Source organism: Oncorhynchus tshawytscha, linkage group LG20 (genome assembly GCF_018296145.1).
Source record: "Oncorhynchus tshawytscha isolate Ot180627B linkage group LG20, Otsh_v2.0, whole genome shotgun sequence".
Lineage (NCBI taxonomy): Eukaryota > Metazoa > Chordata > Actinopteri > Salmoniformes > Salmonidae > Oncorhynchus > Oncorhynchus tshawytscha.
In genome coordinates, this window is record NC_056448.1 from 21,322,141 (window position 1) to 21,345,416 (window position 23,276).

At 42.4% G+C, this 23,276-nt stretch overlaps 1 protein-coding gene across 3 annotated transcripts; it reads left to right on the forward strand.

The window, feature by feature from the left end:
• Positions 1–253: 253 nt before the first annotated feature.
• LOC112219313 (cip1-interacting zinc finger protein) lies at positions 254–21,567 on the forward strand. Of its 3 annotated transcripts, none has more exons than XM_024380446.2 (15): positions 254–382; positions 776–1,065; positions 8,612–8,733; positions 9,528–9,709; positions 9,996–10,116; positions 10,360–10,450; positions 12,161–12,252; positions 13,824–13,903; positions 14,042–14,245; positions 14,463–14,638; positions 16,104–16,311; positions 16,551–16,712; positions 18,242–18,323; positions 18,507–18,628; positions 18,756–21,567. In XM_024380446.2, the coding sequence occupies exons 2-15, from the start codon at positions 875–877 to the stop codon at positions 19,512–19,514; spliced, it is 2,592 nt and encodes an 863-aa protein (XP_024236214.2). In that variant the 5' UTR covers positions 254–382; positions 776–874; the 3' UTR covers positions 19,515–21,567. The 3 variants fall into 3 exon arrangements, with proteins under 3 accessions (XP_024236214.2, XP_024236215.2, XP_024236216.2); XM_024380447.2 differs by having other exon boundaries at positions 14,463–14,611; XM_024380448.2 differs by lacking the exon at positions 14,042–14,245.
• The last annotated feature ends 1,709 nt before the right edge of the window (positions 21,568–23,276 follow it).

The window sequence follows — 23,276 nt, forward strand, 5'->3', positions numbered from 1 at the left end:
AGGCTATGCTGTACGAAATAGAAAATACAGGCTATGGAAGCAATGCAGCTATTTCTAAATAGGCTGTAAAATAGGGTGTTGACACACTTATACTAGCTATATCATATTGTGTTATGCCAATGTTGATAATGTTTGGTAGGCATTGGTTTGGAAGGCAGTGTTGATCTGTCCATGGTGCTGAATTGGTTAAACGACGTCATCTGTACTTCAGCCTCCTAAGTGAAAGAGGGCGACACACGCCTATTAACGACAATCAGAGTGCGCATCCCAGTAAAACACCGGTACCAAGTGCGCAGTCTCAACGGAACAATCGCTGCTAACTTTCAACAGGAGGCAGACCGTCGCTAACTTGCCCTTCTAAAAGAATTCATTCCGTTAAAAAGTAGGTAACGTTAATATGATACAAATAATGGTAATACACCGTGTAATTGAAATGTAACTACCATTGATTATTCCGATTAAATGTTATCTCAACTAGCTAAACTGCTTGTTAGCCAAAAAATAACTAGCTAATCCTAGGCCCAATTGCTAGGCTAGCTAGATAGCTAGTTATGTTATCCGGAGAGGGTGGACATTGACTAGTTTTGCTATTGCTGGCTAGCTAATGTTAGCTAGAAACCACATGCTACAAAAAACACATAGCTAGCTATTTCATCCATAGCGTCGTTGCTAACAAACGTAGCAATGTACTGTATACTAAATATGAACGTTAGCTGGATTAGAGGTTTATTGTGGATCAGATTATTATCAAACGCTTTGTTTTTCCTTGACCAAGATCCTGACCCGAACCGAGAAGGTGTCGTCAACAGGCTTTTCTGCAAACAAGCACGGACACACGCAGTTTAGCATTAAACACCAACAACACAACGCCGGAATGTTTAACCCACACCACCACCATCAGCAGCAGCAGCAGCAACAACAACAACAGCAACAGTTTCACCGTCACCTGCGGCAGCTTCAGCAACTGTTCCAGCAGCCCCCTCCACCGCCGCCGCCTGCGCCACCACAACCGCCTCCATCGCACCATGCACCCAGGCATCATCATCATCACCACCAAGGAGGACGGTAAGAAATGTGAACTCGAGGTCGTGGATCAGCAGGCCTACTAAGGAAATTGCCACCGCTATCATAGTGCGCTCCGGGTCGTAAGTTAATTAGGAGCGTTTCGTTCTATGAGCGTTTAGCGCGCACTGGACGTTCTGGAAGGCCAAGAAATTCTAATCATTTTACCCGGAACACGTTTTAACACTTAGAATTATAATTTTTCACCTGATTTTTTTTATTTTTTATGTGTCAAATGTCTTTTTTTTTTTGTACGCGCGATTTTTTTCCCGCCTGTTCAGTGTGTGTACAGGTGATTTGAACACTTGGTATGGTGTTCATTACACCTGTTCAGTGTGCATTTACAGTTGATGTGTCTCTACAGATGATCAGAATGCTTGTTATGGGCACATTTTACACGCAGTCACCTGTTCGAAAACAGCTTATTTTGTAGCTAACGTCACATTATTATTTTTTGGTTTATTTGTATGTATTGGAAAAAAAGCACTTTTTTTTTTTCATTTGAATTAGCTATCCATAATTTTTCCTTGTCTGAAGTATCAAGCTAAGTATAAATCTAAAAAATGAAAAAAATTACGTAATAATTATGACAGGTTCCATCCACCAGATGGGATTGTTTTGTGGCGATTATCTACTTTTCCAAACCCGTTTGTTTGATGAATAAATTAAAGCAATAGTCACTATAATTTCCAAACCACAAAGGCTGAATTAAAATGTTTTATGATGTAATTTACTATTGTTAACAATTTGACCCATATTTAGAAACATCTCCCTCCCCGAGTAAGCGATTCATCACAACGGGCCTAAAGTCAAACTCCCGGAAATTGAGTTGGGAGGGGCTACAACGAAATGTACCTGTTACTACACAGGCATTCAGAACGTGTGCTGTGGCACAATTTCATGCGTCTGAAGGTACGATATTCAAACAATCTAATCACCTGTAAATGCACACTGAACAGGTGCAATGAATGTGTGTAAAAACGCCCATAACAAGCTTTCAAATCACCTGTGAACACACTGGACAGGTGGGAAAAAATCATGTGTACAAAAAAATGACGTGAGAAATGTGAATTACAAGTGTTAAGACGTGTACCAGGTATGAAGATTAGAACCTCTTGGCCTTCCAAAGAAGGGTTGATCCGAGCGTTCTTACCTCACAATGGCAGTCAAGCACCCAAGCTAACAGGAAAGGGGTTACCTAGTCAGTTGTACAACTGAATGCCTTCAACTGAAATGTCTTCCGCATTTAACCCAACCCCTCTGAATCAGAGAGTTGCGGTGGGCTGCCTTAATCACCATCCACGTCTTCCTTTCCCGGGAAACAGTCGATTAACTACCTTGCTCAGGGGCAGAACTACAGATTTTTACCTTGTCAGTTCGGGGATTCAATCCAGCAACCTTTCGGTTACTGGCCCAGAACTCTAACCGGCTAACATTGGCTAGCTTGCTAGCTACTTCCAGACACAAATGAGAGAACACTTGACCATTTTACTCACCATAGCAGAGTTGGTTTGGCTGTTTTCATGTTAATAATTGTGCTTCTGGCAATTTAATATATATTTTTTTTGCCGAAGTTTACTCATACCAGTCATATTCAACGGGTTTGCACGTTCGTAAATTAATCTGTTATTCTGTGCTCTGGTACACGGACGAGTGTTTGAAATTGGGGGTAGATAGAGTGAATTTACGAACAGACCCTTAAATGTAAGTGTGATTTGCTAGCAGCAGTTTGACAGTGGTGCCTGGAGAAGCTGCTTTACTCTAATTTTGCAAAAACAGCCCACCCAGCGGCGGAATGGCGCACTGTGTAAAAATTCTAGGTTTTCCTATAGTTAAGGTTTTCACTCTCAAAATGTATTTGTTTTATAGAAGAAAAAATGTGTTTTAAGTCACCAACAATGCTTATACCACACGAGCAGTGGCGACTCGTCATTCAGGGCTGGTGGCGCATACAAACTTGGTCTCTTTTTTTTGCTTTCTTAAGGCAGCTCCAAAATGCAGGTGGTTCAGCTTAGCTCAGTGCTTTCTGTGGTGGTGGGGCAGCCTTCAGAAAATACGGAGCATAGGGGTTGGTAATGCTTTCTAGTTACGGTTTGATTGGCTCATTATTCTGGCACTCATGGGGACAGTACGTCATTGCAAAATCTAAAGGTAGAGCTAGAAAATTCAAGCCTCTTGGGTGCTGCCAGAGTTATATTGAAGTGCCCTTCCAAGAAGGCTCAAGGTCATTGGCCACAGATAAAATTACATCAAATCACATATCTACAGTAGCATTGATTGGACTGATCATGTCAACATACATTCAAAATCTTAGCAAACTAACAGTCATCGTGAATGAAGTCTACAATCTACTGGCAAATCCTTTTCAATCCTAGTCATGAAGAGAAATTACAGATAAAATGTATCGGTGGTCATCGGCCATACTAAGTGAATGTTTTGTAGTAAGCTGTTAGTACCCCATGTGTCTCACCCTAATCATTTGGTCACTTTTCCCATCATAATTTTGCCTATTGTTCAATCTTGGTGGTGCACATGTAGCCTGTTTTAGAGAAATGTAGTCATCGATTATTGTAATAGCTTTAATTGTCTGCTTATGTGCCCCCTTTATTTATCCTACGGTTCTGACTTGGTGTTCAGGGAGAATACTGTCAGAACGACCCATGTTCTGAATTCTGTCGCTGTACATTTCAATAGTGCTGGACAAATAGTTACAGTGCCTTACATAAGTATTCACCCCCCTTGGCATTTTTCCTATTTTGTTGCATTACAGCCTGTAATTTATCAGTTTTTTTTTTAACACAAAATAGTCCAAATTGGTGAAATGGAAGGGGGGAAAAGTTGTTTAAAAAATCCCACAAAAAAAAGCAGAAAAGTGGTGGGTGCATATGTATTCACCCCCTTTGCTATGAAGCCCCTAAATAACATCTGGTGCCACCAATTACCTTCAGAAGTCACATAAGCTAGATTGCACACAGGTGCACTTTATTTAAGTGTCACATGATCTGTCACATGATCTCAGTATATATTCACCTGTTCTGAAAGGACCCAGAGTCTGCAACACTACTAAGCAAGACGTAATACCAAGCAAGTGGCACAATGAAGACCAATGAGCTCTCCAAACAGGTCAGGGACAAAGTTGTGGAGAATTACAGATCAGGGTTGGGTTATGAAAAAGATCTGAAAATTTGAACATCCCACAAAGCACCATTATTCAAAAATGGAAAGAATATTTCACCACAACAAACTTGCCAAGAGCGGGCCGCCCAACAAAACTCACAGACCAGGCAAGGAGGGCATTAATCAGAGAGGCAACAAAGAGACCAAAGATAACCCTGAAGGAGCTGAAAAGCTCCACAGCTGAGATTGGAGTATCTGTCCATAGGACCACTTTTAGCTATACACTCCACAGAGCTGGGCTTTACAGAAGAGTGGCCAGAAAAAAGCCATTTCTTAAAGAAAAAAATAAGCAAACACGTTTGGAGTTCGACAAAAGGCATGTGGGAGACTCCCCAAACATATGGAAGAAGGTACTCTGGTTAGATGAGACTAAAATTTAGCTTTTTGGGCTTCAAGGAAAACGCTATGTCTGGCGCAAACCCAACACCTCATCACCCTGAGAACACCATCCCCACAGTGAAGCATGGTGGTGGCAGCAGCATGCTGTGGGGATGTTCTTCATTGGCAGGGACTGGGAAACTGGTCAGAATTGAAGGAATGATGGATGGCACTAAATACAGGGAAATTCTTGAGGGAAACCTATTTCAGTCTTCCAGAGATTTGAGACTGGGACAGAGGTTCACCTTCCAGCAGGACAATGATCCTAAGCATACTGCTAAAGCGGCACACAAGTGGTTTAAGGGGAAACATTTGAATGTCTTGGAATGGCCTAGTCAAAGCCCAGACCTCAATCCAATTGAGAATCTGTAGTATGACTTAAAGATTAATGTACACCAGTGGAACCCATCCAACTTGAAGAAGCTGCCTTGGATGGGCAAAAGTCCCAGTGGCTAGATGTGCTAAGCTTTATAGAGACATGCTCCAAGAGACTTGCAGCTGTAATTGCTGCAAAGGTGGCTCTACAAAGTATTGACTTTGGGGGGGGGGTGAATAGTTAAGCACGCTAGTTATGCAAGTTTTCTGTTTTTTTGTCTTATTTCTTGTTTCACAATAAAAAATATTTAACATGTTGTGTAAATCAAATGATACAACCCCTCCCCCCCCCAAATACATTTTAATTCCAGGTTGTAAGGCAACAAAATAACAAGAAAAAATGCTAAGGGGGTGAATACTTTCACAAGCCACTGTATACTGACTACGTCCATCACAGCTCGCTCATTAATGTCTTAGTCAAAATTACGGATCGCCTCCTATCTGTTCGTCGTCCACTTATGCCATAGTTTGTGCATCTCAATTGGCAGTAGAAACCACAGTTCTTTAAGCAAGTCAGCAATATAAGCTATGTTTTTTTCTAACGCAGGAAATGAGACTGAATGAACTGTTTTGCTGCCAGACAAGGCTCTGCTGGTAGCCAGGTGTAGCTGTGGTAAGGTGTTGGAACTGCTGTTGGGACTTTGCTTTTGGGACAGCTTAATGTGGGTATGGTTTGTCACTGTTATGGTGCAATTAATGTATTGTTTAGTGTTGTTGGCTTTGCTGGCATGCTTCTTTTCAGTTTGCCCCATCAAGGAGTGGCAGGGTAGCCTAGTGGTTAGTGTTGGACTAGTAACCGGAAGGTTGCAAGTTCAAACCCCCGAGCTGACAAGGTACAAATCTGTCGTTCTGCCCCTGAACAGGCAGTTAACCCACTGTTCCTAGGCTGTCAATGAAAATACGAATTAGTTCTTAACTGACTTGCCTGGTTAAATAAAGGTTCAATTTAAAACATGCTAAAATCACCACTACACACCAGGATAACACATTTTAGGTCTGGGGAAGAAACAAAATGGGTGAGGGTGTAGTTGCTTTTAATTCAATTGTGCACCTAGCAAGAGACCTTTTGGCTAGTGGGGTTTCTGTACTGTAGGCTCCAATGTAGTGGCAGAGTTTTAAAAAATCATCATGAAATTCTGCCAGGTAGGCCTACTTTGCAGTGAACATTTTTAATAAGGAAGTTTTTATCTGCAAAGCCTTTAGGGGTGGCAGGTAGCCTAGTGGTTAGAGCGGTGGACTATTAACTGTAAGGTTGCAAGATCGAATCCCGAGCTGATAAGGTGGAAATCGGTCGTTCTGCCCCTGAACAAGGCAGCTGACCCACTGTGCCTAGGGGGTCATTGTAAATAAGAATTTGTTCTTAACTGACTTGCCTAGTTAAATAAAGGTTAAAAAAAATACAAGTATATTCAAACAGAGCATGATGGCTGAGTTGAGCATCGCAAAGATCCAACTAACTTTGGACCAACCTTTTTCAATGCTTTGCAGACCCATTGTTGCCTTAGTTAGCATTTACTGGTATTATCATAAGTTGAAACATCTTTCCTACCCTACCGATGTCGTTCAAATCTGTGAGCTGCTCAATGCGACAACCAGTTAAGCTCTCTTGCGGGAAATGTTGCCTGATATTCCTCTGAATCTAGGTGTGTGCGGCACGGGTGAAATATATTTGCGATTGTGTAGGCTACTTTGTACATGATTTTTGTATTGTACTACATAATTGATATGGCGTAAACCACATTTATATGCCTACATTTGCATTCAGGCCAGGTAGCCTAAAGGCCTACTTCTAAGCGTAGTCCTTTCTCAACATTGACAGTAGCTCTCCAAACAAGACCATGACTAAATTGACAACTCGTAAATGGAATTAAATTAACCAAAACTTGTTTCTCACAAGTGTAGCATAGGTTGTGAGTTCTGCAAACAATGTGTCCACTCTGAAAGGTAAGACTGGAATAATATATTGAATGCGTTATCAGAAGTTACTCTAAACGAACATTGTAGATTAGGAATTAACATTAAAATGTACTACTGGTTATACGTGTAATGGGGATTTGATATACACAAACAATTCACACGATGAAGTTATGAAGCAATGACTGAACAAATTGGCGGGAGAGCACGTTCTGGAGAGAGACGTGCATCTTAGCCACACTCCCCTTGGACTGTGCCATCCACGCGGCCTCTGCAATGTATTAGTTTACTGAGATTGGTGCGAGTCAGACCGGTGTCAACTGTACCGTGAAAAAATATATATTTGCTACTGCTCTACTAAAACAATCTTGATCGACCAAACAATCTACCAGTCGACTAATGGGGGTCCGTCTTAGAAGTGAGTAAATGCAATGCTCACTGAAAGAAAGAAAACCGGTGTATACCCTCCGCTACACCACTGGTTGCTGATATATCAGGCAGGTGGTGTGATGTTTATCTTGGTAGAATTTTCCAGGGGTGCGTTCAGGTAATGAAACATTTCTCTACGTTCTGTAACGGTTTGTAAGACTGTTTTTGCGTTTCTGGGAAAAAAAACGTGTCTTAGCTAAGTGTGGTGGTTATGGTGTGACCATTTGCAAAAGCCTGTGCAGCACACCCCCATAATCACAACCTTCTTCAACCTGGGGTTTATTCACTAGGAAACAATTTGAAGCCAACAGAGGTAAAGAGAACTAAACGGGAGGGACCTACCTGATTGTATCCAATAGAAACTCAGGTTTTTGTTGTAAAATGTTTCCATCGCAAAACATTTTTCTATTGTTTTCTACTATCTTCGTCTAAATGAATATACCCATGGTCATTCAGAACAGTATAGTTTCTGTGGAATAAACTTTGGAAACGGTTCTGTCCTGCTGAACGCACTCCACATTTAATGTTTAAATAGTATTTGTTATCGAAATGAACGTGGCCAATTGTTTGACTTTGGCTGTATTGTGTGTAAATATACTGAACAAATATAAACGCAACATGTAAAGTGTTGGTCCCATGTTTCATGAGCTGAAATAAAAGATCCCAGAAATGTTCCATATGCACAAAAATCTTATTTCTCTCATTTTGTGCAATGTGTTTACATCCCTGTTAGTGAGCATTTCTCCTTTACCAAGATAATACATCCACCTGACACGTGTGGCATATCAAGAAGCTGATTAAACTGGGGACAAAAGGCCCCTCAAATGTGCAGTTTTGTCACACAACACAATGCTACAGATGTCTCAAGTTTTAAGGGAGCATGCTGAGTGCAAGAATGTCCACAAGCTGTTGCAAGAGAATTGAAAGTAAATTTCTCTACCATAAGCTGCCACAACATATTTTTAGAGAATTTGGCGGTATGTCCAACCTGCCTCACAACCGCAAGATCTTCTAACACCAGCCACCCGGACTGCTGATGAAACTGAGGAGATTTTCTGTCTAATAAAGCCTTTTTGGGGGGGGGGGGTCATTCTGAATGGCTGGCCAAGTTGTGTGACATCCATAGATTAGGGCCTAATGAATTTATTTCAAATGACTGATATCCTTTATATGAACTAACTCAGTAAAATCATTGAAATTGTTGAATGTTTTTAAAATATTTTTGTTAAGTATATAAATACTGCTTAGTAATGCCCATTCCCTCTGTTATGACCAGGGCCATGGCTGTACCAGGCCCTGCTCCTCCACCTCCCCGTGTGGTCAACATGGCCACTCGGGCCTCCATCATGGCCCCCAACCCAATGTTACAAGGGGCTATAATGATGCAGCAGATGCAAGGTGAGCGCATTTCAGAATGTCAGAAAACGACAGATTTAAAAATGTTGTTTTTTTAAAAATCGGTAATGTAGTACATAATTTTATCTACAGCAGGTGCGTACGTGAAAACGCTGTCCGCTTCTATGAACTGTTATCACTTTGACTGTAGAACGCCTTGTAGTTCCGAAAGACCACCTGATAGAAACTCTGGCACTACCCTACTGCTGGAAAAAGTGGTGGGGAAAAAGTACCCAATAGTCATACTTGAGTTAAAGTAGAAAATGACTCAATAGAAAATGACTCAAGTGAAAGTCACCTAGTATAAAACACTACTTGAGTAAGTCTAAAAGTATTTGTTTTTGAATATACGTAAGTATCCATCTTTAAATTCAATTTGTAAAATGTACTTCAGTATCATTTGTTATATTAAGCAAACCAGACAGCACAATTGTCTTGTTTTTGTATTTACAAACAAAGCATTTGTGTTGAGTGAGTGCCACATCAGATGCCAAAGATGTTCTCTTGATAAGTGTGTGTCTTGGACCATTTTCCTGTCCAAATGTAACAAGTACTTTTAGGTGTCAGGGAAAATGTTGGAGTAAAAAGTGCATTATTTTCTTTAGGAATGTAGTGAAGTAAAAGTTGTCAAAAATATACATAAGTACAGATACTTTAAAGTACTACTTGAGGTATTTTTACTTAAATACTTTACACCAGTGCTGAAAGTTTTTCCACCAATGATTTTTTTTCTCCTCATGCTCATCTCCTCCCACACTTTCTTCCTACCTCTATCTCTCCTGTCTCTGGCACTCCAGGTAGCATGCAGGGCTTTGCAGCGGTGAGTGGGCAGCAGTTCACCCAGTTCTTTGCTGCAGGGGCCCGGTCCTCTCTCATGGGCCCTGTACCCATGGGCATGTCCATCAAGAACCCCCACATGGGCTTCCCTGCCCGACACTACCACCCCCACTCCCGCTACTACAACAACAACAACAACAACGTAATCAAACCTCTATTTAACTATGGATAATTACAAGGCACTGAGCACCCTTGTCTGAGCTTTCTGTTTGACAAGCTAACAGTTTTGTGTTTTACTCAGTTATTGTCTAAGATTGTTTTGATACTGTGGGGCAAAACTATGAGGAGGCTTGATGATAATTGCTTATGGAAATACTGAATTGGTCAATATTATAATCTTTAACATTTGAGTCCTCTATACCTGTTGCACACGTTGATTGCTGAGAGCAGTTGAATTGTTGATCAAATGCCTCACCCTGTTCATGTAGGACTACGGGTCACGGCAGCCGGATCGGAAGAGGGAAAATGAGCAGAGAGCCTTGGGGAGCACATTTAGCCGACCTGCAGCCGGCAGGACAGCAGGGGAAACCAATGATAAGGCTCTGAAAGGTAGGACCATACCTGAACACCCACTGCTAGCTGGTGTTGCCATCTCATGTTATCATTTGTTAAGGTTTTTATTTGCAGCTAGTGAAATCTGAGGCATGAAAAAAACGTTTTTTTGTGTGTTTTTTGGGGGGGGTTGCTTCCTCTTTTCCTATTTCTTCTTCTCTGTTTTTGAGTGGGTGTGAAACCAGTAATTCTGTGGTTGGTACAGTAGCACATGACAGCCCTGTCTCTCTCTTCCTGCAGATGGAGGAGTGGGAGGGCCAGGTGGACGGGCACAGCCTTCAGTGCAACCGGAGCCTGAGGAGCCAGCTTTGAAGAAGCAGAGGACAGAGGTGTAAGTAGTACTGTTTTGAGTTTGAATAAATGCATTCCTTGTGGATCTTTGCATTTTATTTCAGCAAGCCATGACACCCACCATCAAATTGCTTTGAAATTGTTTCTGTACTTAGAAACAGATTAGATTAGCATTCCTACAACGACATTTTGTAGCGATATAATTTGATATCTGAGAAATTAAGCTAATTGATAGTACCACAAGCCACCCACGGACCGTCCACGCTGGTGATGCATGGGTTAACTCATAACTGGGCGGATTTCGGGTTATTAGATATTGTGTGGATGAAGGGCATGTAGGTGGTGGGCATGTTGAGTAAAGAAAACAATACCTTACATTTATGGATTCATCATTTTTGTGAAATGTATATCTATAGCCTACATTGCTGTTTTTCTTTCATTATTTTAGGCTATCTGGTATTTAATGTGTAAGTAAGCCTGTAAACTTTAGGGCCTAACTGTACGCGTGCTAAATAGCCTACATGCCTAATGCTTTTGGGAATGGGCAGAAACGGTTAACATCGATCCACGGAGGCAAAAAGGACCATGTTCGAGTTGAATTCATTAAAAGAAAAGCTGCAAAATGGAGAGTTTACCATAAAGAGAAGGGAGGGCCAGAAAAGTAATGTTTGGGAAAGATTTGTTGAAGTGGTAAAAGAGAATGATGGCATTGCCGGCTATGTTGTGACGATTGTGCTACTGTTATTAAATTTTTTAGCAACCCATGCTTCGGTTTTGTTTACCTGGCCATTGTTTCAACTTTTTTTGAGTATGTCGCACAAATCTAATACCTAATATTAGCATTTTCGCACTTCATATCCAAATCATCAATAAGTAGCGTCATTGATTTACACAATCAATTTTGGGGGTACTTTAGGATGATTTTAACATGAAGCAGGAAAATTCTAATATAGGTACCATTGACTTGCTTTGGATTTGTGCCACAAATGCTAAAAAAATAAAAATATATGTATTTGAAACAGTGGCAAACAACCAAAGCATTGTTTGCCATCATACCTTGTCAATAGACTGCTTACAGGTAAGGGAAATAATGTAATTTGGGTGAACTATCCCTTTAACATTACGGGAATCTAAAACATTTTTATTTCACTTAATAGCAGGAACAGCACCATTTAGTGGTCCGAACCTGGTAATATCAGAATGTAGGTTGGGACATAAACCTAACAACTTAAATGAATAATTTCTCTGAACGAATACATTGCATAGGATGAAGAAACCATACTCCACGCTGCAGCATCATACTAATTGTCAAACATAAACTGATACTGTACACTCGTTGTTGGGTGTGGGGGTCCGTTGGTGGCTTTTGACAATTGTTTTTGTGATTACTAGATTTATTTTATTAGATTTATTTTTCAAATCTGAGGTTAGGTACTATTTTTTTGTGATTTATATGAATCCTAAAAATGAAAATGGCCAATTTGGGTGCAATTAATTTCTCGGCTATGAAGTTATATTTCAACAAAGTAATGTTGTAGGAATGCTAGTCTTACCTGTTTCTAACTACAGAAACTATTTCACAACAATCTGAGCTGGTGGCTGTCAAGCCTCTTTCTTGTTTTGCTTATATATGTATATATATATGTATGATATGTATGTATATCTTCAGATTAGAATATCTATATGCTGTGATGAGTCCTTGGAGGGTAGCAGCTAGTAGTGACACGTATCCTTTATTTCTCTGTCCCAGGTTAGAGGAGACTGTGGAGCAGCCTCCTGAGACAGGCGGGGTCCTGGGTGCAGCAGAGTATCAAAGCGCACCGGTTGACTGCCAGCCTGGAGGTTTGTGTTCTCATACACTACATGACCAACTCAGAAAAAAAGAAAAGAAACGTCCTCTCACTGTGAACTGCGTTTTATTTTCAGCAAACTTAATCATGTGTACATATTTGTATGAACATAACAATTTTCAACAACTGAGACATAAACTGAACAAGTTCCACAGACATGTGAGTAATAGAAACAGAATAATGTGTCCCTGAACAAAGGGGGGGGGGGTCAAAATCAAAAGTAGCAGTCAGTATCTGGTGTGGCCACCAGCTGCATTAGGTACTGCAGTACATCGCCTTCTCATGGACTGCACCAGATTGGCCAGTTCTTGCTGTGAGATGTTACCCCACTCTTCCACCAAGGCACCTGCAAGTTCCCGTACATTTCTGGGGGGGAATGGCCCTAGCACTCACCCTCCGATCCAACAGGTCCCAGACGTGCTCAATGGTATTAAGATCCGGGCTCTTTGCTGGCCATGGCAGAACACTGATATTCCTGTCTTGAAGTAAATCATGCACAGAACGAGCAGTATGGCTGGTGGCATTGTCAGGCTGAGCCTGCAGGAAGGGTACCACGTGAGGGAGGAGGATGTCTTCCCTGTAACGCACAGAGTTGAGATTGCCTGTAATGACGACAAGCTCAGTCCGATGATGCTGTGACACATCGCCCCAGACCATAACGGACCATCCACCTCCAAATCGATCCCGCTCCAGAGTACAGGAGTCTGTGTAACGCTCATTTCTTCGACAATAAACACGAATCCGACCATCACCACTGAGACAAAACCGCGACTCATCAGCGACGGTGGGTTTTTGCCCATAGGCAATGTTGTTGCCGGTAATGTCTGGTGAGGACCTGCCTTACAACAGGCCTACAAGCCCCCAGTCCAGCGCCTCTCAGCCTATTGCGGACAGTCTGAGCACTGATGGAGGGATTGTGCATTACTGGTGTAACTCGTGCATTTGATATTGCAGAGCCTGGACTCGAACCAGGATCTAGTGGCACAGCTAGCACTGCGATGCAATGCCCTAAGCCACTTGGGAGGCCTCGGACAGACAATTTTTGTACGCCACTCACTTCGGCACTTGGTGGTCCTGTTCTGTGAGCTTGTGTGGCCTACCACTTCACGGTTGAGCCGGTGTTGCTTCTAGACGTTTCCACCTCACAATAACAGCACTTCCATTTGACCGGGGCAGCTCTAGCAGGGTAGACATTTGACAAACTGACTTGTTGGGAAGGTGGCATCCTATGACGTTGCCATGTTGAAAGTCAATGAGCTCTTTCATACGGGCCGTTCTTCTGCCAAGGTTTGTCTATTGAGATTTCATGGCTGTATGCTCGATTTTATAGACCTGTCAGCAACGGGTGTGACTGAAATAGCCGAATCCACTCATTTGAAGGGGTGTCCACATACTATTGTCTATAGTGTACCATTCCAGCAGCCATTCCAAGCCTCTTATTCCCACAGAGCTACAGCCATATCTACAGAACACCATAGATCGGTAGATCTCTGTGGCTTAAGCATTGGCCTTTCACCTTTTGGCTTGGTAGGACTAGTTCTCACCTGTTCTTTCCAATAACAGACTGTGTCATTCTGGAGGAGGGTGGGAGCATAGCTGAACCAGTGACTGCAGAGGCAATGGAGGAGAGCAGAGCAGCCGAGGTGAGTTTTATTTGTTACAGAGGGCTTTACTGAAGCCTAAACCATGATTGTAGTGCTAGTCCAGATGGGTAGCGGGGCACTGATTTTTGCTCACAGAAGGTGAGATGACCTGATCTGAGGGTCCTTGTGTATGAGCAGGTTCAGAGTGGAGTGTCGGCCATGCCAGCCTCTGAGCAGCTGAGTGGTGAGAGCCAGGCATTCACTCCAGGCCTGGAGGACATGGCAGAGGGCAAGGCTGCCCCAGGGGCATTGGAAAGGGGGCAGGAAGAGGGCAAGGAGGGGGGTGATGCTGCCAACAAGTTCTATTGCTACATCTGCACTCTGGCCTGTCACAACCAGCAGGTAGAGTACCCCCTGAGGGTGTAGAGTGGAATGTTTGCGTTTGAATGGTCCAAGACAAGCACTCAGCTTGACCCTTCAGCGACCCTGTTAGTCAAGTTCATTAGCTGCCACATGGTTGAGCTGTCAGCCCGAGGCTAATGAGACAGGAATCCCTCTGTGTCATATCTCTGTGTCCCTCTCTTCACATCTCGCTGTATCCCTCTCTCTTCCTCATTAGGACTTCCAGAGCCACATGAACGGCCTGGTCCACCAGCAGAGGATGATGGAGATCCAACACATGTCCAGCGCCTGTCTGGTCACCCTGATGCCCCGCGTCCAGGATTCACTGCAGGGAGGCTGCGGAGACAGCTCCTCCTTCAAGGATGGGTCAGTACTAGTGCACGTTGGTGAGAGGTAAATGGGATTTAAGACCCAATAGTTAGGCGATAGGTACCGAATTAAACAACTGACTGAAACAGCAAGGGTCTGCCTAAAATTGTCCAATAACAAACACTTGTTTTCCGTTGAAAAAAGTTTTGCTATAATTTGTCTTTGTGAATATGACCCAGATGGCCATCAAATCACATTTTATTGGTCACATACACATGGTTAGCAGATGTTATTGCGAGTGAAGCGAAATGCTTGTGCTTCTAGTTCCGGCAGTGCAGCGATATCAATCTAGAATAACTGTCTTCAAAGTAATGACTCTGGAAATTTGAAATTAAAGCTTCTTTTAGTAATACTACTTGTTCACGTTACATTTAACAACTTTTAGATTCTACAAAACAATAAAAGAAAGTTGCTAGTGAAAGTCAGGATAATCAGTTGTACATAACTAGGCGTTCGCTCTCTATTTCCTGGCGCAAGGCATTCTGGAACTTGCAGTCAATAGCGTAATCCAATACAACAGAAATATGTGTGTAGTTCTCTCAATCGCCAACACACGAATTCTAATACAATTACATGTGTAAATAACTAAAGAAAATATATTTTAGATACAGCTCAATACATTAACTCTGTAACCCATTAAAGTTTCAACAATCAACAAGTAATATAACAATTCCACAACTACCTAATACACACATCAAAGGGATGAAATAAGAATATATACATAAATATATGGATGAGCAATGACAGAGCGGCATAGGCAAGATGCAGTAGATGGTATAGAATACGGTATGAGTAATGCAAGATATTTAAACATTTAAAGTGGCATTATTAAAGTGACTAGTGATCCATTTATTAAAGTGGCCAATGATTTGAGTCTGTACGTTGGTAGCAGTGTTAGTGATGGCTGTTTAACAGTCTGATGGCCTTGAGATAGAAGCTGTTTTTCAGTCTCTCGGTCCCAGCTTTGATGCACCTGTACTGACCTCGCCTTCTGGATGATAGCGGGGTGAACAGGCAGTGGCTCGGGTGGTTGTTGTCCTTGATCTTTTTGGCCTTCCTGTGGCATCAGGTGCTGTCGGTGTCCTGGAGGGCAGGTAGTTCGCCCCCGGTGATGCATTGTGCACCCCCCTCTGGAGAGGCTTGCGGTTGTGGGCGGTGTAGTTGCCGTACCAGGCGGGGATGCAACCAGACAGGATGCTCTCAATTGTGCATCTGTAAAAGTTTGAGGGTTTTAGGTGACAAGCCAAATTTCATCAGCCTCCTGAGGTTGAAGAGGCGCTGTTGCGTCTTCTTCACCACACTGATTCCACACCACACCACACTGATTCAGCCCGACAGGATGCTCTCAATTGTGCAAAAAGTTTTAGGTGACAAGCCACTTTTTTTCAGCCTCCTGAGGTTGACGTGGGTGGATCGTTTCAGTTTGTCTGTGATGTGTACGCAGAGAAACTTAACTTTCCACTCATGTAGCTGCGTGTGTGTAACACAGAGAGAAGAAACCCGGCCCACAGCTTTGGTGTGCTACCTGCAAAATCCACTACACCAGTACAGTCTTGGTGCACCGCAGGACCAGGGAGCACAAGCTGGCCAGCCGCACCTCCAATCCTTCCTGTACCGTCTGCAAGAGGCACTTCAGGAGCCCACTCCTGTTCCTGGAGCACATGCAGTCCCAGGGGCACAAGCAGAGAGTTGACGAGGTGTGTGTGTGTGTATACTCTGCCTCGGCAGCTTAGAAATCCAATAAATGTATTACATTTTTGGAGTCCCTAGTGGCCCCTTATTTCCTACGTACAGTATGCACTACTTTTGACCAGAGCCCTATGGTCCCTAGTCAAAAGTAGTGCACTAAATAGGGAATAATAGGGTGCCACTTGGGCGCTAACCCTTGTCAAACCATTCCCTCCTTATTCACTGTTCTGTGCTCCTCTCACTGCAGCTTCGGGAGGAGGGGGGGCCAAAGGCCTTGGCTGAACTGGTTGCCATGGATGCACAAGGCTGCTTTGTAGACGATGGAGACGAGGAGGAGGAGGCATGTGAGGAGGAAGAGGGGGACGAAGAGGAAATGGAAGATGGCGGCGAAGGCAGCTCCCATGGGAAGGTTAGGCATATGCGTGTACACGCCTTTTCACACATGGGGATGGGCATTGGATAAAACCATTTTTTTTACTGTTATAGTACTCACATTATTTTTTGGAATGGAAAATATATACACTACCGTTCAAAAGTTTGCGGTCGCTTAGAAATTATTTTTTTATGGAATATCTACATAGGTGTACAGAGGCCCATTATCAGCAACCATCACTCCTGTGTTCCAATGGCACGTTGTGTTTGCTAATCCAAGTTTATCATTTTAAAAGGCTAATTGATCATTAGAAAACCATTTTGCAATTATGTTAGCACAGCTGAAAACTTGTGCTAATTAAAGAAGCAATAAAACTGGCCTTGTTTAGACTAGTTGAGTATCTGGAGCATCAGCATTTGTGGGTTGGATTACAGGCTCAAAATGTCCAGAAATAAAGCACTTTCTTCTGAAATTCATCAGTCTATTTTTGTTCTGAGAAATGAAGACTATTTCATGTGAGAAATTGCCAAAAAAACTAAAGATCTCGTACTACTCCCTTCATAGACCAGAGCAAACTGGCTCTAATCAGAGTGGGAGGCCCCGGTGTGCAAGAGAACAAGTACATTAGTGTTTAGTTTGAGAAACAGACGCCTCACAAGTCCTCAACTGGCAGCTTCATTAAATAGTACCTGCAAAATGGACACAAAATGTATTTTTCTTCAAAACCAAGGACATTTCTAAGTGACCCCAAACTTTTGAACGGTAGTGTATATTTCTTAGAACAGAAGGTCCCACGCTGGGATAAATGTGTGCATTTATCTGTATCCCAACAGTGCACAACAATGCCTCATTTATCATAACCATTACAGATAGAAAATCCCAATTGCTAAATTGCCTCGTATATTCAGTCAAGAAAACAACTACTGCGATTTAAGATTCAGGGCTCAGTTTGGTGTGTTGAATTTTCTTTTCTGGTTTACGAACCAAAATCTGTCTTTTCGATATTGCCCTACCGACATGTGACAGTTTATTATGCCGGTTCTCTGGAATTAAAAAAAATCCACATTGAACAGTGCAAGGGGATGAATTACAGTCACTGCATCTATTTGCTGAGTAGGCCTAGGCTTAATGAAGCCGATGACAATATGCTCTTTGGGGGGGAAAAATGTTTTTGCATATTACCATTGTGGAACCTGTATGTTTAGGGGGTTTATATCCTAGACTAATTCATTGTAAATGGCACTAGCAAGTTTGCAAAGTGCCCCGCAAATGCACATGTACAAATGGAACACTAGTCAAAGCAAATGAACTTGGTCTTCAAGACAACACTTTTCTTTTTACAGTATTTGAAAACAATGATCTCTGGTTAAAGAGTTTTGATGTCTGTTTTCCTAGTCACACCACATCTCTTTTCCAGCTCTTGCTCTTTCTCCCATGCGCACATTCACTTTTTCCCCAGCATCAATATTGGAGAAATGTTAGGAGACATAATTATCTTCCTGAAACGTCTGTATGTCGTTGTTGGTAATGGATCTATTTGGTAATGTGTGTATTTGGTGTGGCAGGACGTCTGGCCAACCCAGATGGAGGTGGCGCTACTAGAGGATGTAGATGAAGAGGAGGAGTTTGACCCTGACACGGTGTACGGTGAGTGACACCCTACACGAGGACACGCACTGTCTGAGTCATTACATAAGACTCACTGACTTGCCATAGTCAAATGAAAGCCATTCAGAATCAGTCATTAGTACATGCTATATATTGCACATTATGATTTTGTCATGTGTGATTCTGTTGTCATTGACTTACCTCTCTCTGCCTGTCTCCCAGGTTCTAGCTTTGTGGTTCCTGTGGCTGGGTTCCTCTGTAGACTCTGCCAGCAGTTCTACCATTTTGAGTCCTCAGCCCGCCACTTGCACTGCAAGTCACTCAAACACTTTGAGAACCTCAAGGTTGGTTGTATAATCACATTTCTTGTGTATGGTTGTGTATGAATTAAGACACCACACATCAAATGAACAGGTTTGCCTGTCTGTTGTAGTCATCTCCTATGTGTTTTTTGCCTTCTCTCCCCTACAGAAGTACAGGGCCTTGCGTAGCCAGAAGGATGGGACAGTGGAACCTACTCCCATAGACGGTACGGACGGCGATTCAGAGTGTGATAGTAACCACACTGTCTCAGATTCAAACAGCCTGCCTTCAGAGCTCCTCAGCAGCCCTGCCTTACTGCAGCCCACCATCTCCATCACCAGACTGAAGCCCTCCAGACCCTGCCCTGAACCCCAGAACAACACTTCCTCAGCTTCATCCCTGAAGGACCTCACCACCACCAGCAGCTCTGTGGGGACTCCGGCTCAAGCCTCCCCAGAGAAGCAGAGCCCAGTAAACCCTGAGGACAAGGAGGAAGAGCCAACCCCAGAACAAGCACCAGTCACAGAGGAAGAGCCAAGCCCAGAACTAGCGCCAGTCGCAGAGGAGGAGCCAGCGCCAGTCGCAGAGGAGGAGCCAGCGCCAGTCGCAGAGGAGGAGCCAGCGCCAGTCGCAGAGGAGGAGCCAGCGCCAGTCGCAGAGGAGGAGCCAGCGCCAGTCGCAGAGGAGGAGCCAGCGCCAGTCGCAGAGGAGGAGCCAGCGCCAGTCGCAGAGGAGGAGCCAGCGCCAGTCGCAGAGGAGGAGCCAGCGCCAGTCGCAGAGGAGGAGCCAGCGCCAGTCGCAGAGGAGGAGCCAGTCATGGGAGAAGAAGAAGAGGCAAAGGCAGCTGCTCCAGAAGAGAAGACGGGCAAAGGGAAAGCAAAGGCCCCATCCAAAAGGAAGTCCGGGAGGACAACACGGAGACGTTGAAGAAGAGAAAGCAGGAGAAAGAAAGGGGAGCGGAAGAAAGAAATAATATCCAGTACAATCGCTACCCTAGGACAGGGTACATTAGCTCAATAGACCTGGCAACTCAAAACCGGTGATCCTCTAACCTATATTTGTAGGTGTTTAGGTGTTTCATTTTTTAAAATAACACAACTAGATAGAAATGACTAATGTGCATTCAGTGGAACCTGACTGAAGAGAATTATGCGGAAACAAATTGTGGATGTGTGTGTTGCTGTCATAGTGTGGAAAGGGTCAAATGAAAATGAAGCTATGTTTTTAGTTTATACATGTCGTTCTAGTTAGCTAAATGTCTAACTCAACACATTGTTGCCAGGTTTAGGAAGGGAGTGGTGTTTTAGTCCAGGAACCGAGTGAATCATTATAGCAGGCGACTTATCTGAAAATATTTGTGATGGGGGTGGGAATTTAAAAAGTAAATGGTACTGTTTGAATGTCGAGTAACTATGAACCTTGATTTGATCCTAGCTTTGTTGAAGTGCTATTGTCCTTGACATTTTTTTACACATTCTCTGAACTGTTCTGGAGATTTCTTTGGATGTTAGCAGGTGAGGGGATTGGTTAGAGGGGGGTTTTGAAAGGGGGAAAGTCTTAACTGCGTGGTCTATTTAGCTCAGATACACCCTGAGCTGCTGCTTTCCCCTCACTATACTGCTAAATACATTTTGAATTGACTTATTTAGCTCTTTAACCCCTTGATTGCTGAAACTGCCTACATCCCACTGGTTTCGCTCCCAATTTGCACCTGAACCTCCATAAGGCTGTGCGATAAGCTCATGGTTTTGACAAGACTAAATTATAGATAATGACAGGACTAAATTATAGATGTTCCTGCAATGTTAGGAAGCAGAGCATGATTTTAGTGTGCTTTGAATATGGCTGTTCTTAACTCATAATGTTCTATTATAACAGTTGTCTATTCTAACATAACTTGACAACTCCTGAGACCATAAAACGATCATTTTAGATGTGGCTGGAAGAGGGAGAACACATTGGCCTAGAATAGAGCCTCTTTGCCAGAGTTTGTTCTCAAGAGACAACCAGTTTTATGCGAAGTTCAGTGCGCACTCTTTTTTTTTTCCCCCTCACAGTTGGAGGCATTAGGCCTACCTATTGCCAGCTAATACAATGAGGGATTTCCAAACCCTGTCACCCCATTTTAATGTTAATATTTTAAAGATTCCTGAACTGAAAGCAATGTTGCATTAACAAGCTTATGCATCACAAACATGACATTGTAAAAGAGTTGTAGTTTTGTGCTGGTTTTCCATCCTTTTTTTAAACATTGAGTTAGTACTTTTTTTCTCACACACCTTGTACACTGGACTAGTAAGAGTCATTTTTTTTGTTTAAGTGTCTGTACAAGTGACATTGCATGACAGTTGTGACTGTTCACATTGGTAACATTAATATCAAGGTTATCAACAATATTGAAGTGGTATGGATGGACTTGGAGTTTTTCATAACAATGAGACCTGACTTGGAGAAACAAAGGCTGCGTTTAGTCAGGCAGCCCAATACTGATCTTTTTTCACTAAGGCCGTGTCCACAATTGACAATCGCATGCAAATTCTGTTATGAGAATATGAAGATGCATTGAAATGACAGGTCTAGATGAACAAAAGTCGCATTGTGGTTGGAATTGTTGAGATCTGGCTGACTGCCTCAGGTGCTGGTCAGACTCATTGTGTGGATTTCTGTCTTTTTGCAATCAGGTTACCAAAAGTGAATACAGTGGGCAATGTCACAGCACTCCGCCCACAAATCTTCAGAAAATGTATGTTTTGGCAGCAAGAGACACCTTTTTTCATTAAATGTTGATTAACTGGACAAAATGTATTCCTAGCGTGAGGAATGTGTTTGCTGGCTTCATAAATGTTAGCCCACCAGCTTATTTGGAGAAACTATTTTTTGTTTGGAGTTATAACCTGTTTGCAATCCCTTTTAGCTTTGCTTGCTGGCTAACTAGCTACTGCCATCAAGTTGTCAGATTTAGCCTGTTCCAGCGTTTGAAGTAAAAGGGAATCCTGTGACACAATGTGTTTGGAATTCCATGATCAGAATACAACCGTCGCATGAACTGTCAAGTCTAGACACGGCCTAATTGGTCTTTAAACCAATCAGCTCAGAAAAATATCTGATGTGGAAAAAAATCTGTGGTTAGTCACAAAATCAGAATTGGATGTTCAAACGCAGCCTAACTGGTCAGGAAACTCTTTGCTTTGGGCACGGAGAATGAAGTGTCTTTTCCCCATTGATAGCCAATTAAGTGTAGAAGGTTTTTTTCTTTTTTTTCTCAAGCATATCTTGTTAGCTCCAGTACACTGGACTAGTGGACTGCGTATAGACGGGCAGCCCAATTCTGATATCATTTCCTCTATATGGACCAATCGCATCTTTTTTCAAAGCTGATCTGATTGGTCAAAAGACCAGAATTGGGCTGGATGTCCAAATGCAGCCATAGCCATTGAGTAGAATTGTCTGTACAAACATTGCATGGTAGAGTTGTCACCTTACAAATTAGTAACATTAATATCAACAAATGATATGACTTGGAGTTTTTCATAATCATGAGACCTCAGCGGGGTAATCTAACTGGTCAGGAAAATCTATTGGCTCCAGGCACAGAAGTGTATTTTCCCTAGTGGTAATAAATGTGTAGCAGTCTAAAAGTTACAGAAGCTGAGAACCAGCAGTTCTGATTTTGAAGTACACCAACAGAAGAAATTGAATGATTCACCAGATTGTGATCTATTTAATTGATGAGACGTGGATAACCATTTGTCACTGGCCTCTTGGTGAGAGGAGACCTGAATATAGGATAATTGTTCATAAGTTAAAGACAGAACTACATAAGACCGAATCAAGTAATGTAGCACTCCAGTAAAGAGTCCCCAATCACAGCCACTGTATTTTTTTTCAAGGAACATGTAAGGAATAAGTCTCTCCCAGATGATACTGATGCTTTCAGTGAATGGGCAGTTGTTATTAGTTCACTTGTACAGCGGAAGAGCAGATGCATAGACTGTTTACACAGGCAGCCCAATTTTCAGAATTTTTTTTCTGAGATGTTCTTAGTCAAAATACCAATTAGATCAATTGGGCTAACTGTGTAAACAAACCCATATTGGCTTTGATGAAAGCAAGCTCATTTGTCTTGTCTCTGGTTTGTGTCCCACTGAAATATTATACAGGACCAGAGCACGACAGACAGGGTCATTTATGTGACATTTCAAACAGCTGTATGTTTCTTAATGTATTTTTATTCTACAAATGACAAACCCATGAACAAGAGTGTTTTCTAGCAGCTGGAAGTTTCATGTATTTTTGGGATGTTTTCTGTATTGGGGTCATTTTAATTTATAATAAAATTTGACAATTGCCTCACTGATTATTGAATATCGCATTGTTTTAAAGAGCTAGTTCTTGACGTTAGTGATTCAAGATCACACTCAGATAATTAACAGTAACACATTCAATATACTGTTAAATCTGACAAGGAAAAACTGAATTGGGAAAAAGTGGAACACAAACACATTGTCTTCTTGCATGTCACAGAAAAATAGACCAATCAAAGCTCACATATGATTTGTAGTATTACCCCATAGAGGTTAACTTAGCTGCTTACCTACCACCAGTATGTTCATTACATCTTACAACAGAAACTGTTTACCATCTTAGAGCCAAACATAGCAAATGAAACAGGGAGGGACCTACCTGAAT